Below are 15,273 nucleotides of genomic sequence, written 5' to 3'. Positions count from 1 at the left end.
ATGATACTGACGCAACGAGATAAACATCGACTCCCTTCTTCACCGATAGCAATCATCCTCGTCATTGAAAGCAAATGAACGTTGCGTATACAGCAATTAAATTATACTTATGTTCCGTCGCGAGTGTATATACTGATGCATAACCTTCGCCGCTATTAAACTAAAACGAGCGGAATATCTCGTCCTGAAGGCAGACGGTGCTAGAGCATCTAAGATACCGTTGTAAAATATACAAGAGGGTCGGTAACGTATATAGGAACGTATATGCCGACAACGAGATCGCGGGCACGTGAAAGGAGGGCCTTCTCCACTCTGTATATCTCTATCGACTGTTGAACCGCTTCATACATTGTATGAAACGGTGACACGCGTGGATGGCTGAAAAATCACACCCTTACGGAACAAAAACGTCTCTGTTCGGCAAGATTACCTGCGAGATGTGAAAATTGTTCACGCCGCGGTAACGACAAAAGGCGCGCGCCTCCTCTTTGTCCTTGGAACCTGCGCGGTAAATGAAAATGAAAAGAGAAATAAAACAAGAAATGGCGAAAAATTCGTCCTCCATCCTGCACACTAACGCGGATCAAATTGTTTGCACAAACACGAAACAGGACGTCGTGCGACCCACGTGCGTTCAGGTTTTCGAAAGGCAAGCGTGTGTAGCAAACACAAAATTCTCACGGGTTTCTTTCTCTATCTCTTTCCGTCCTTTTTTCGCTTTTTCCGTTCCCTACCAAAGAATAGAGCCACGAAGAAAGAACGTCGTTTTGTCGAGCCGAGGACGTTAGCGTAACGACCTCCGAACTCGCCCGAAACGAGTTTCTTTTCTCGATTGTGTCGCATTCACGGTACTGCCGCGACGAATGACGAATAACCAAACGCGTGATTAGCATACTCATGCGGGTACCCGAATTCGGCGAACTGCACTCTCTCCCGGGTGCGGAGCGCCGTGCCTTCAATTGCACTCGATTAAGAGGATTCTTAGTCCGACCTTGCTGCCTCCGTTTAGGAGGGTACAAAAGAACCAGATGAATAAACTGGTTGATCCTTTGGCGGATGCATCAGATAAAACGTATCCCGACCCAGAACAAGAGGTATATTTCTGCTACTTAAATTTCACGGCAAACCGCATACATATTGACATATGAAAATGAAACGATGTTAATATTTCCTGTGAATTATAGTCTGGTTAACCTTCACGCTAATTAACCATGCTATTTTGTTAGCAATTACGAAACTAGATAACATGTTCAGTTATTAACCAAAGATAAAATATATAATATTCTATAAGAAAAATGAAAAATCTGGAATATTTATATTAGAGGGAATATGAAAATTTAATGAACGTATTCTTTTTAAGTGTAATTATTTCATTTCAACTAGACTTGGAAAAATGGTGATTAAAAAGAAACGAAGAAGTATAAACGACACGTGGAGTGAAGTCAATGTCGCAACGCATAGGTTAAACTATTCAACGAGCAAAAAATGAAATGAAAATTGGTCAACTTCTTCCTTACTCATTTCCTATAATTATGAAAACGTACATATATATAGTATTTTACTTATTTCTTTTATTATATGTATAGTATCTATATACTTATATAATATATTATATACAATAATATAATATAATAATATAATATATATAGTCAGAGATATGAGTATGATAACGCGACGGACAACGGAAATACAAAACAATATCTTAAAGAACAACGTGAAGAAGGAAAACAGAATCGTGACTCACCGGAATCGGAAGGTGTCTGCACTCCAAGGTGTTCTAAATTCTTGCTGAACGATTGATTCAAGTGATAGCAATGGTCGCTGAGAGTATTCCTGATATTCGTCTCTCTATGCACTTGACACTGATCCTGCTCTTTCCTTCTGCCACGTCGACCGCTCTTTCGCTTATTCTGGCTTACTCGTACAGTTTTGGTAGCTGGTACTGATATACACTCGGATAATTTCTCGTGTATGTTGATCTGGTCGTGTCTAAAGAACGGACCTTCGTCCTCTGTTTCTGTATCGGAGCTGGAGCTTTGTGGTGTTTCCGGCCTAGTGGATTCGCCATCGCTCTCCAGATTTCTTGCACGGCACAGTTGCTGGGCCTGTTGCTGATTGACTGCCAACGAAGTCCCTATAAAAGCGGTATTTGCTCGTGATATCAAAACGCTTCGACCAGCCGGCACCTTTTTCTGTATTAGCGACTCCTTCTTCGCAGGCAACGTTCTGTTGTGTTCTTTACTGATGCATAACCCTGCCCACATACAGTCGTGATGACGTATCTCTCGAGACAGGCAGGTCTTGTCGTACTGTGGATCCGACAACATGCCATCGTCGAAGGTGCGCTCGTAACACGTTTCTGTGTAGACGTCCGCTCTGTGATCTATAGAGAGGAAGTCCGGAAGATCGAACTTCTTCCATATGTCGTCGGACACCACTGTCGCAGTGTCCAGGGGCTCGCCTAACAGGCCCAGGTCAGAGCAGTCCCAAACCGGCACCGGCATTTCGCCTAGAGGAATCAACCATACCATTCATCAAAACAGTCAAACAATCATTTCGGTTAAATCCTCGCAGGAAATTAAATCGTTTTATGTTCAAGCCTTTGATAAAATTGATAAAAACTTTGTCATTGGGTATTACACTACTATCTGAATAACATGCACAATGCGAAACGCTGAAAGTTAAAAAAGAATACTCGCGGCCTATGCGGTCCGTACGGACGACGCGTGGTCAGTGCTGACGGTCGCTGTGGACAGAGTACTTTTTCGCTAGACTGAACTCTGTTGATTGACTATTCAAAGCGCAAATCGTAATAAGTTATAGTAATTCTTTTGAACGAGATTAAATGATTCAAGAGCGTTATTTTTTAGTATTACTTATTTATTATTCATTATTTATCTCACACAAACGTAATAGTATTACTTCTGCGTAGGTGTTCGGAAAAATTGACAAACGCATATATGCGTCCTTAGTCCACACCGATAGCTTTCGCCAGACGCATATATGCATCCATAGCACTGTAAGGGTTAAATATTTTCCTTCCGAATTTTAACTTTCAGCGTTTTTCGCATTATGCATGTTATACAGATAGTGGAATACCCAATGACAAAGTACATACGACAAAAGAAGACCTAACCCCAATCACTGTTAATTTTAAGAGGGAAAATAAGGAAGGCATTCTAAGAGAGAAAATCAAAAGTTCTTTTATGTGTTATCACTATCTGTATAAATTTCAATTGGAAATGAAACTTGTCGATTATCTAATCGATCATCCATAGAAAGCAGCCCGGTTCCTTTACAGTTACAGCATGTTGCATTACCGTACAGCACTGTTCGGTACTGAGCCGCGTGTCGTAACATCAACGCATTATCACAGAAATCAGCGAAACGAATATGTACAGTTAATGCTATGAAAATACGAACAGAGGTCGGAACTGGCTCGCGTGTACGCAATAAAAATAGACGTCCTTCGTTGCCGACATATCCACTTTGCACGCTTTTTTGCTGCGTCTTGATAAAAAGCGCCAGTTAAACATGGGATAAAATATCGAGGATTAACGAAACAGAAAATGCAGAATGTCTATAACTACAACTTTGTTTGTTTATTAGAGGAAAGATTTCTTGTAATCAAAGGCTGAAAACGACAAAAATTTCTAACGGAATTAAAAACTCCTGCATTTTTGCCATCACCATAGACATGTTGTCCCTTACATTGACTCAGGTCTATTGTTCGTTTCAGGTATTTTCTATACTATGTATTCTTATATGAATCTCTATAAGTTAACAAAAGACTATCTTCGACTATACTAGGGAAAAAATACATGCATTTATACACATATTTATGTCTCCTACATTCACAGATACGTTATTTACGCTATTTATCGATAAGTAACTAAGGTCATAAATCAGTGACACGTGACACATTCTTTACGATTTTCTGCTTGCGAGCCTATTGAAAATTATAATACCAAATGAGAAATGCTATTCTGCTTCCTCCGATAAACGATACGGCTAATGTGATGATCGTAATTTGTAACTTATAAATTGTTCGTTACAATAATAAAATCAACTTAGATAAATTTACTGGGAATAAACAATTCACGTAAAATATCTTCACACTTCTGATACTTGGTTCTTGGTGCAAAACACTTACAGAGGTCGATAAGCCTCTGTACATGGGAACAGAAAATAAAAAGGAACCGGTACGAATCGAATTCGCTCGGACGAGGTGCCTTCGAATAAATCACGGCCCGCCTCACGAAACATCCCTAGAGAACGCAACTTTTTCCCTCCTTGCGTGAGAGAACCGTTACGCATCTTTCTCTGCACCGAACGGCAAACCGACAACGGTTCACAGTACGTTCTGTCCACCAGGTGTTGCAGTGAGATCCTTAGAATCTCGTGTAATCTCGCATAAGCAAAGAACAGATTGTCTAAGTCTACGGTTCAACTATGTATTCCGAAATAACCATCTGAATGCAAAGAGGACAGTAGTGGACATCAGTGATATATACTTAGGAATAACCGTGCCGCATCTACGATAAGAGGAAAATCCAATTCTTTAGCGGGATGACGCATCGCTTTGCATACGTTAACACGTTGCACATTGACACACTGGCAACGAGATTCGATCTTGGCGATCACTCGTAGCCAATGTGATCGTTGGGAACGTTCATCGAGAAAGAAGAACACACAAGATGGAGGTGGAGGGAGCTCGGATGGAGATGCATCGAAAAGTCAAATGGAATGACTCGATATGGGCGGCTCGAGTGACTCATGAGACTTACAACGAAATTCGTCGGCTGTATCGGTTTCGCGGATCTACAACACCAGAAGAGAAGCTCTGCTTTTTATTGTCGGCGGCCTAACTCAAACATTACATTCGCTCGATTAGGCCCACCTCGACGGTGACAACCGAAAGCGCGTGTGCGGTCGCCGGTTATCTTTTTCGTTCCCGCGCCGACCACCCTCCGCGAGCCAATTAATCGTTGCGTAACGCAGATTATTGCGGAAACTGTCACTTTCGCGATAAACATGCGCATACACGCCGTTGCATGTATCATTGAAAAAAACAAAATTATTGAGACAAAGTGCGCTTAAAGGAAACAATGAATGAGAAAAATATAAATAGATATCGTTGGGAAATCATTAAAAATTTCGCACATTAGGAAATATAGATTCTATTTAACATCTTCAAGTGCTGTGGGTGTTTTCAAGTATTTAGCATTTGTTTGGACAATTTTGGAATTTTTAAAAAAATAAAAATGAACAGATTTTTATCATTTTTTGTACGAAAAAAAAAACACAAGACCTACAGGATACATTCGCAGTCAAAGTGTTAAGCAATTAAAGAGTTAAACGATAGATTTATTACCATACAGTTATTTGTCATTGGGAATATATTTAAGGAATTGAATTGTGTCTTTACTCAAAATTTTACAACCCGACTACGTATCTCCTTACAATCTCGTACCATGTGACCAAACATTGTAACGATAGTAAAGCAGTGGAATTAAAACGCAAAAAAATATACGCGCGCCAAAACTGGTATACACATCTGTTTCTTTTCGATCGACAAGAAAGACAATCCCGCGCGGTATTTACGCGAAGAACAAACAAGGTTCGAGAACGATTTCGCCAAAAAACTAAACTACATATCGGTGTTAATATTTTGACAAGCGTTCCCCGACAAAGACGTTTGATGGTAAATGAGTCTGTTTCACGTTTTACGTGAGATTCTTATCGAAAACTGGCATGAGGGCCAGAAAAATAAGCAACAAGAATGAAAAAAAGTGAAAGGGACAGAAAGGCGACAGAGGTGAAAGAAGGAGAGAGACAGAAAGAAAAACCGTGGCCTTTATGACTCGGTCACCCGTGAAAAACGCACACCGTTGAAAAACAAAGACACATTATCCGTTCCTACTTGCCCCTGCTTTACCTCTGAATCGAACAAAAGACGGTCGATAGGGGAAATCACCTTCCTAGAACGGCCTTGGAAGCGAAAGAAAGCATCAGTGTATACCTCGCGTTTACTCTCGTCGTGAGAGAGAAAAACGGTGGAGGGGGGGAAGGAGAGTAGGAAAGAAACGAGATAAACTTTCGTGAAACCGTTCTCGAAGCGTCGACCAAACACGCGGGAAAAAAGTGTTTCTCGTCGAATAATAAACAGACAGGGGCAACAGAGCTCGCGCTAAGTGTTTTGGGAAGAAACGTCGGTAATAATATCTGGTGCGAATTTCACCGAACGCTCGTCGTGTTTCTACCGAACCTTGTTACCAATCGATAAGTCTTCTTTCTCCCCGGTTACGTAACAGACACGATCACGTGTATCGCGATCTCGTTGGTAATGGATAACACTTTCACGAAAATTGCGTGGCGACACTTCATCAGCTTTAAAAACTCAATTTCACGATACACGACAGGCTAATGTCACACTATATGCATATGCTCGTAAAAGAGAGACACGATTTCGAAGTTTACTACATTCGTGTGCATGATGGTAAATTGAATATCGACAAAGGCGGGAGCGAGGGAAAGAGGAAAAAAGAGAAAGAAATTATTTACCGACCCGATAAAGACACCGGCTGACCGCTTTCGTTTAGACAGGACTTTCGAAAATCTATATATACATGTACGTACCACACGTACGATCATACTTGTAAGTGTATTAAAGCACATTCCATGGCCACGAGAGCGTCGATCGATGGATCGAACTTTTCTGCCTACACGCGCTGAGAGAAACAGACAAACCGGTCCACGGGCAACAGCTTTAGATATAGGTAGCGCCGTGTGCATGTGTTGCGTGTGTCTCGCTAACTTCCGTCGAACATTATCGTTCGAGCGTGTAACGAGCTGACAGCTTTCCTACCGCACTCTAATTAACGGTGGCTTTCTTCGTGAGACGAAAGGACGCAGGACACATCGGCAAAAGCGAAATGAAAAACGACGCTCTCCTCCCATTCGTTGTCTTACTAAAGTTCCTATACAGAAGCGTAGTTACACCAATTTGTGAAACCGTAGGAGACGCGCGAAAGCGCGGGCTAGATCGACGTACTGCATAATGTTGCAACAGAAAGTGCAACATATCGGTTAGCGTGCCTATCTCCACTTGACATATTTTCACGTATATCGATCCCGATGAGACGCGACGCGTGTTATTTGGTCACATGAACGACAACCCGTGTATGGCTATGGCCGATGGTAAAACGATTTCCGAAATGTCAAACATATAACAAAATTCCAACAAGAATAATATACACGCAAAGAAAGTCATAGTTAAATCTTGAAATTATTTTCAATAACGCAGGAAACTTGAATTTGGAAGTAAAACAGTTATCGAAATATCAGACATCAAAAATCAATTCGTCGATCGCTTGAAAAACGTATCAAAGAATGAAAAATAAAATATCGACAAAGATTTAAGAAAGTTATCGAACAATAAAAATAGTAATTCCGTACAATAAAGATGATGCGTTGAAATATACATTCCAAAACCGAATTTCAATAAATCACGACGATATATATGAAAAAAAATCGAAAATACCAAATTTTAAGATTATTCTTGTATTTATAGATCAAAATTCATCGGTTATTTAAAATTAATTATCGAAATCGGAAATTACGCGCGAAAAATCAAACACTACAAATTTTGGCGGTAAACTTACTAATAACCAAAAATCATACCCGATAGACGTGGTGAATCGAATATATTTAATTCTATTTATAAGGGACAGTATAAATTCGAATAGACCGGCTAGTTGCCAAAGAAGAAATTCCTAACTTACTACAAAGTGTTCGAGGAATTTCACTTTTCGCGAAATAAGTTATCTCATCGATATTTATACGCGAAACCATGGATTCGAGTCAAAAGGCTATAGATGAATCTTCGAAAGCACGCCGGTCTATTTGGCAGAATTTTAATGCGTTATAAGTATCACTTGACGAGATGGATCTGTCTATAAAATTTACTAGTACATTAACGTTAATATGTCTCGGGAACGATTGAGACGCGAACGATCCCGTTTCTCATTGAAATTCCAGCTCGAACCGGTCGCGAGTGGCGGCGTTCGCGTGGAACTGTCAAAATGGGAAAAGAAATGCACACAAGCGCGAAGTCTATTGTCGATACATGCTTTAACCGCGATTACGGACGTCATTCGTTTCGAATTCGCCATTAAAATCGAGCGAATGAAAAAAGAAAAGGATAGACGAAAATGGAAAAAAATGTATAAGTTGCACTGTACTAACCTGTCGGCCACCTATCGTTGTAACCCAAAAGAGAGATAGTATCCTCCACTGTGGAACACACTTTGGCGCGAGTTCGAGTCTCGCGCTAGAAACTAAACCAATAAAACAAACTTAGGCGCGTCCCGCCTCTTTTTCTTCTATATGGCGTTGTCTATAGATTCTGTTTGGCCCGGTCTCGAATGATGGATGAGCCTCGCGAAACCGAACTATTACGCGGCACTGAGCGACAAACTATACGTAAACAAAAAGGACGAAAAAGAATGAAAGAAAAAACGGCGTCGATTTCCTTCGTTATGCCCGTAGCAGACGGAACGCGTGAAAAATGGTAGTGTTGTGTTTATCGACGAGAAAAATTCGTTCAGACGATGCAGCCACTGGTACTACTGTCGTTTGGCCGTAAACGTTCCACTCGTTTTCTTGTATTATCGAGACTGTTGTACAACGAAAGACTGCTGCTACTACAACTGCTGCTGCTGTATTTTACCAAGCAAAGAAAGAATTTCATTCTCGGCGCGATCCGTACGGTAAGCCGGTGGCTCTAACTCTCTCTTTCTTGTGCACGCGCACGGTAATCGGCGGCGATCCGATCTTCACTTTAAGGCCGGTTAAAGGCGACTAAACTACTCGGCTCGTGCGCCTTCCATCTTCCGCAGGCATGCCCACCGCTACGGGACCCGGCGTCAGGGCTGTGCCACCAATCGTCGCGCCCCATTCTACCACCACCCTACGCATACTATACTTCTGGTTCGAGTATTTCGCCCCCTAGTGTCGTATCGCTCGATAATCGCGTTGCTACTTAAGGACACAGTCTAGTCAAAGCGCTCCCATTCTATCATATACGACCAATCGTATACAAGTATCTGTCTACATACTACTAACTGCTACTCGTAAATAATTACCTTATCATCGAGTACGCACGGCTATAATTGATGTTTCATGATACGATAAGTGATGAAGTTGAACAAAAAAAAAAAGAATTTTTTGTTTTTTACCGGTTTTCCAGTATCGAACCAGCAATTAACGATAAATTGTTTATGCGTTTATGACTCAGAGAATTTTCCGCGTTTGCTTGTTTTTGCAACGTTTTCCTTTTAGCTCTAATCATTGTTTCTAATCATGGATTAATGATTAGAACTGTAGATCGGATCTTACAGAAATACGTGATTTATTATTTGGAAGATGTTTAACGAGCCTCGAATAAAAATTATTATAAGAAGGAATACAAAATTGCAACGAAATACCCCACTTTTTATAAATAGGATGTCTTGTACATAATATCCGTAAGATCAGACATAACTTTACCGTATAATTTCGTTCTATGAAAATATACAACCGAGAGATATATTTATTAATTGGTATTGTTCGTCATGACTTACAATCGCGATAAATCATCTATTTTTGACTTGTTGAATACAAAGCATTTACAATCCTTCCAGCGCTAACTAACTTGCATATGCATAATCAACGATATCTTCGTAACTTGCTAACTAAAATTTATAGCCCGTATACACGCAAGTTCATTGACACATTGTACAAACGAAGCCATCTGCAGTCGATTCCAAGATAGAGCGATCATTGTTTCTGACGACTCGAATACCGATCACAGTTTACCCCACGCTCACGTTAGACAGGTAGTATAGCGTTCTTTTGTATCACGTCGCAGCTGCTCGACCTGTGTAGTTGAGAGAATATGTTATGGTTTGATGTACGCCATCTCGCATGAATTTGTCATGGGAGAAATGTGGAGGCCACATGTGGAGTAAGCTTGTGGTTGGCAACCTGTCGGAACCTGTGCGGATTTAATACTACAACCAGTCGTGTAGTATAAAAGATATTATATTGGCGACTCTCCCACAGTTATTATTCTTCGTAACAACCGCTCTGCTCTAGGCGAATCCAACGTCGAACGCTCCTTTCGTTCAAGAAACGATCTTTCTCTTTTTCTTGCTTATCGTTTCTGGAATTTAAGCGGTTTTTCCTTATCGTCAAATATCAATCGGCAAATTCGTAAATAAATCTGAGAGATTCACGCTTCCTGGTTTTTATACGTAATCCCGTAACAACTTCCTTTCGGCACGTTCGTTTCCAAGGCAACTGAAACAATCATATTCCTGTTATTACGCGTTACGATGCGATTGCCTCGTTTTTAAATCAGGCTTACATAATAGCGAGGAACTGATTGAAAAAATAACGGGGAAAAACTGACTCGATAATATTCCAAGTCAACATTGTCGCTTAGAGATTCGTTCGTGTTAGTCAAGTTACTTCAAATCAAGCAACTAGAATGGCTAAAATCGCGAATACCTGAAATCGATGTATGCGGTATTCGCAAACGTTAAACTATAAATAATATTATGTTATCTAACAATTATTGTTCCTTTCAACTCAACGAGTAGTTGAAAGAATATCTAAAATAAAGTATACCTAGAATAGATTCGTTTATGGAACCAATATCAGTAAGAGTAAGCATAATTGAAAGAGTCGCAATTTTTCTTGAAACTTGAAGAGATGTGCATAAAGTTATTTCAGTACAAAAACCTGAGAATAAATTCGAACATCTTTCGTCTCAAAGAATTCAATTCTTTTGCATTTATTATTGATTTCACGGAATCCGCTTTCTCTTTCAGTTCTGTCCTAAGGAACAATGTAATTAGCGAGCATGTGGCAACGTATCTTCTTCTCGAGGTACTTATTAACTTAAGACTTAAGAGAAGTTTCACGTTGGCCATGCCCGAGAAGGCTGCTTCTAACGTTTGTAGCCCTTGACACACAATGTTGTGCAATTCGAAGCAGCACGGAAACCGGCGGCTGATAGTGTCTTGACGTTACATCACCTTCAGCAGTAAAGGGTTAAATTTATGACAGGTTTCGACGAACCGAGATTATTGATTATAGATCTCCCTCTCTATCAAAGTTTTCATTATCGTCTGCAAGTGAGTCGAGCAAAGGATAACAAAAGGATAACAATCTCCATTCGTAAACGTGTTAAAACTTTAATTTGATCGCATCCGCGCACCCTTTATCGTAATTATTCATAGAGTTCATGAAAACAACTTGTTGAACCTTATTTAACCCTGAACTCGACTATCAATATAGGTAAACTCTGTGTATTCTTTGAAAACGATTTACTAAAAGACTTTATACGGGAGTAATATACCGTAAACATTTTTCTCAACTCGCGGCTTCTAATTCAAACTAATCTCTTGAGAGTTGGGCTCAAAATATACGTTATACGAGCTTGATAAAAATCTGTTTGTATGTAATATCGGACTGTAACAAAATTCACGTCGATTTTTATACATTTAAAGTAGCAATTAAATACATATGTATTACGTATACTGTGACATCTGATACATGAAATTATTTATTACGAAAATGAACAAATACTATATCCATACATGTTACGATATTCATACTATCGCATAGACTACGTTATTCATTTTTATACTATTTTGATAAATTTTGATTGAAAATTTTCAAATTCGAGTCACTCTATTCAAATCTATCGATTGGGTGCCAGAATCGCGCGCGACGCTACTGAACGACTCCGTATAGGGGGCCGCGCCCGCCCGATTCTCGTTGCCATAATGTTGCATATATTACAGAAATTACGTCGTTTTGTTTGCAGAAAGCTCGATCGTAGTTGTTCACGACGTTAATCGAAGCTACTCAACAAGTTTGAGTGTCTGTCGTGATGTACTTCGAGAGATTTTTGGCGTGGAATAGCGGCTTTGCGGACTACTTCTCGTCGCGTAGTATTGAGCGCTGCGGCATAGACGCCTTAGTAACAGATTCGAGCAGCTCGTGAGTAAACACTATCAAATATGTACAAACTCTTATTCGAGTAAGTTGCGGTAGGTTGTGAAAATTCTTTCTATTTATTTTAATAATAACGTTCTAGTAACACCATTTTGATTCCATTCTATTTTATTCTGAGTTTTAATGCTAGAACCTCGTGTGTTATGTTCTATTTAGAATTTCACTAGTTATCTATATATATATAGTTATTATATATATATATATATAGCCAGCTATATATTATGTGTGCTTTTAACAAACTTTACCTAAGCATCGTGTTGTTAAGTATTACCTTACTGTTCTGTGTAGAATTCAATAACCTTTTTCAGTTCTTTTTCAGTCTTATAATTGATCAACTTTCTTTCTATTGAAGCGTCGTTGGGTTAGGTTTACTTAGATATTATAATTTTCAACAGCTAAACTGATTAATATTTTTGTATCAAAAACAAGAATACCAAAATAACGAAGCAAGAAAAGCAATGCCATATCTCGGATTCTGCTACTAAATTTTATAGGCATCGAAGGGAATTCAGTACGTCGAAAAATGTTTTCTTTATTGATGCTTAACTTACTCGTATTTCACGCGAGTTATTTATGCATATAGTTATTGCCGGGCAAAAAAGCATACTATCTGTGTTTCGTTACGAGATCTTGGGTAAGAAAAAAATGGAACCAAAGCAAAGACCGATAAGCAGTTGGAAGTTAGATAACAAATTTAGAGATTTCTATCTCGATTCGTTCGCCAGATCGTATTCTCGAGTCTTTTTTCTCATCATATAACACTGTAAAAGCTCACTTTTGTTCGGATGATATTCGTAGATGTTTTGAAAAAACAAAGGAAGCGGTTCGAAATACGATGTCGCGATAGCGATGATGAAAATTTGTAAATATTGACGCGTAGCCGAAGTGGTCAAACGTTGGTTCGTATTTCGAATTCCGTGGTCGAGACGTAGTTCTTAAAGCAGCACTTTGTTTAGACTGGAACCGTCAATAAGGACGCGGTAGAGAGTCAGATCATCCTTGACAGTTCACACTCGACTGGTTCGTACGGAAGCAACGTAGTATTCGGCCTCTAAAGTCGCTGTGAAATTCGATAACTTTGAAAATCGATCCAGTTTCAGAGGTTGCGAAATCATCCGCCCTCCAGAACCAATGAACAGCTAATCTCGCAGAAATCTGACTTTTGCGTCAAATCGACTTACGAATTCGTTTGCGCGAACAAATTCGTGTCGAGAACACTTGTTGGCTCGATTTTATTTCTTTGTCAATACAGTTTGATGACTGAAATTTGTTTAGGATTTACTATCGGTTATCTATTGTCTTGATAGAAATTTCTCTACGATAATTTAGTACCTTTGATAATCTTCTCAAATTTTTAGTACGTCTGATGATTCCTATATAATTCTTAAATTTCTACAAACGTGAAATATCTTGGAGAAATTGAAAAACAAAAAGCGTGTATCAAATGATTAATATTTTTGTAACTTTGTACGGTAAACTGAATAGAATGCTTTCAGCAAATTGCTAGGGAATGACAAACAAAGATAGTCCCTAATTAGCATAAAAGATGACATGAACCGTTAGGTCGTTTCCAAACGTCCTTGAGTTTCGAAAACTATCAGGACATCAATGTGGAATTTCGCACGGCAGTTTATAGTGAATGCTCTCCACAATAACTTCAAATATTTTAAGAAAAACTATGGGCAACAGGAATTGTCGTCGTGATATTTGTCATTCGACCATGTTTTTCATTCATCCCCAGTGTAAACAGCCGAAACGTTTTTTTTCATTTCTTGCCGAGAAGTATACACAAAACGTACATACTTACTTTCTTCATCTTCGTAAATCTTTGTTTCCATATAGCTGTTTAATAATAACATTTCTAAGAATCTGGTCAACTTTGTCAACAATATGTTTAAACTTTTTTTGCGCTACCATAAAGGTATCACAATACGATAACTAAAAAGGATAAAAAATCTGTACAAACACTACTCTCGTTTAACCGAGCAGCAAAAACGAAAAAGGAAAAAAAGATTCCCTTTATATCTGGCATCCTTTCAACTTTTCAATTACTCTCAAAAAACAAATTCGTCCTATCGCTTTTGGCTGTTCCATTGGTACGATTTCGCGTCGGAGAGCGACCTGAAAACACAATCAAAGATCTCCAGCTCCGGTATGACGGTGTCGCTGATCGATCAATGATTCTGCCATTCGACTGATAACCGTGAACGGTCAATAGAGGATCGATCTTTTGACCGTTCGAAAGGATATTGAAAGAGCTTGACCGTACCGACAAATCTCTCGGGGTCGTCTCCCTCTTTCCAGGTAACTGTCTATCTATGAATCTCGCAATGGCGTAGGCAAAGAGAGAGGCTTCGAGAGGGCAAACTGATGGATTATTCGGAACGCGTGTTTGACAGTACCGTAACGACATTCCACGAGTTTTTCCTTCCTTTTGCCCTATGCGGAGCATACACCAGCAGGAAAGTTCGATGTTTCCCGATTCCAATTTACGAGACGAATCGTTTTAACTGGGTTAATTGGGGTTAATCGACGGATACATCTCGCGCTAGGTGATATGTCGCAAATACGACGAATCTTCGCTTTTTCCAAGATTAGAAGCGTTTAGCTTCTGAAAGTATCATAGAATCTGATTTTCTTTTGCACGGTCGATCGCGATGAACGGATTTGCGCGATTTCACTTGTGTCTATCTGTGACATTGTTTGAGAAAGGCGTGGGTCGAAGAGAGATCTGATAGTTGGATGCAGTTTTGCGTGAAAACGTGTGTAGGTGTTAAGATACTTCTGACTACGATATTGGAACGAATTGTTAGGCGATATGACGCCAAAGAGAACTTATCGATTAATAAATGTCGAGCGATAGTAGGAGTGAAACGCTGGAGGAAAAATTATCTTATGTCTCGTTAAATCGTTATACGCGTTGATAGGTTTTTTTTGCATACCGTCTTGTACGATTCTAGAATCAATTCGCAGCTTTGTGGTGATCCATCAATTATGAAACTAGTATAGTCTCATACTGATTGAATCATCGTACAAAGAATTCTCCTTAAAACGAAGATTTAAATGCTGTCTTCTTAATATCCACATTTTTATTGCGAATTTAGTATATTCATTCTTCGAGGAACTTTGCGCAAAACATTTGCATATACGTAGAATCCTGGGATTCAAAATTAAAATGCTCCATGGTCAATCGAAAGGCGTCCATTA

At 39.4% G+C, this 15,273-nt stretch overlaps 1 protein-coding gene and 1 long non-coding RNA gene across 2 annotated transcripts in view; both read right to left on the bottom strand.

Moving 5' to 3' along the window:
• The window catches only part of Myc (bHLH transcription factor Myc), a 38,179-nt gene extending 29,302 nt beyond the window's left edge, over positions 1-8,877 (bottom strand). The window contains exons 1-2 of the mRNA XM_069110526.1: positions 8,248-8,877; positions 1,745-2,509 (exon numbers count right to left, since the gene is read on the bottom strand). Coding sequence (XP_068966627.1) covers positions 1,745-2,504 — 760 coding nt within the window. The 5' untranslated portion in view covers positions 2,505-2,509; positions 8,248-8,877. The remainder of the gene's footprint in view (positions 1-1,744; positions 2,510-8,247) is intronic.
• Positions 8,878-9,520: 643 nt separating this feature from the next.
• LOC138178114 (uncharacterized) overlaps positions 9,521-15,273 on the bottom strand; it is a 176,795-nt gene continuing 171,042 nt past the window's right edge. Inside the window, exon 5 of the long non-coding RNA XR_011172600.1 lies at positions 9,521-10,341. This is a non-coding gene — a long non-coding RNA (uncharacterized LOC138178114). The remainder of the gene's footprint in view (positions 10,342-15,273) is intronic.

Source organism: Bombus flavifrons, chromosome 3 (genome assembly GCF_040668555.2).
Source record: "Bombus flavifrons isolate JBK064 chromosome 3, iyBomFlav1_principal, whole genome shotgun sequence".
NCBI lineage: Eukaryota > Metazoa > Arthropoda > Insecta > Hymenoptera > Apidae > Bombus > Bombus flavifrons.
Note: the sequence above shows the minus strand (reverse complement) of the source record. Positions and strands in the feature narration are given on the sequence as shown.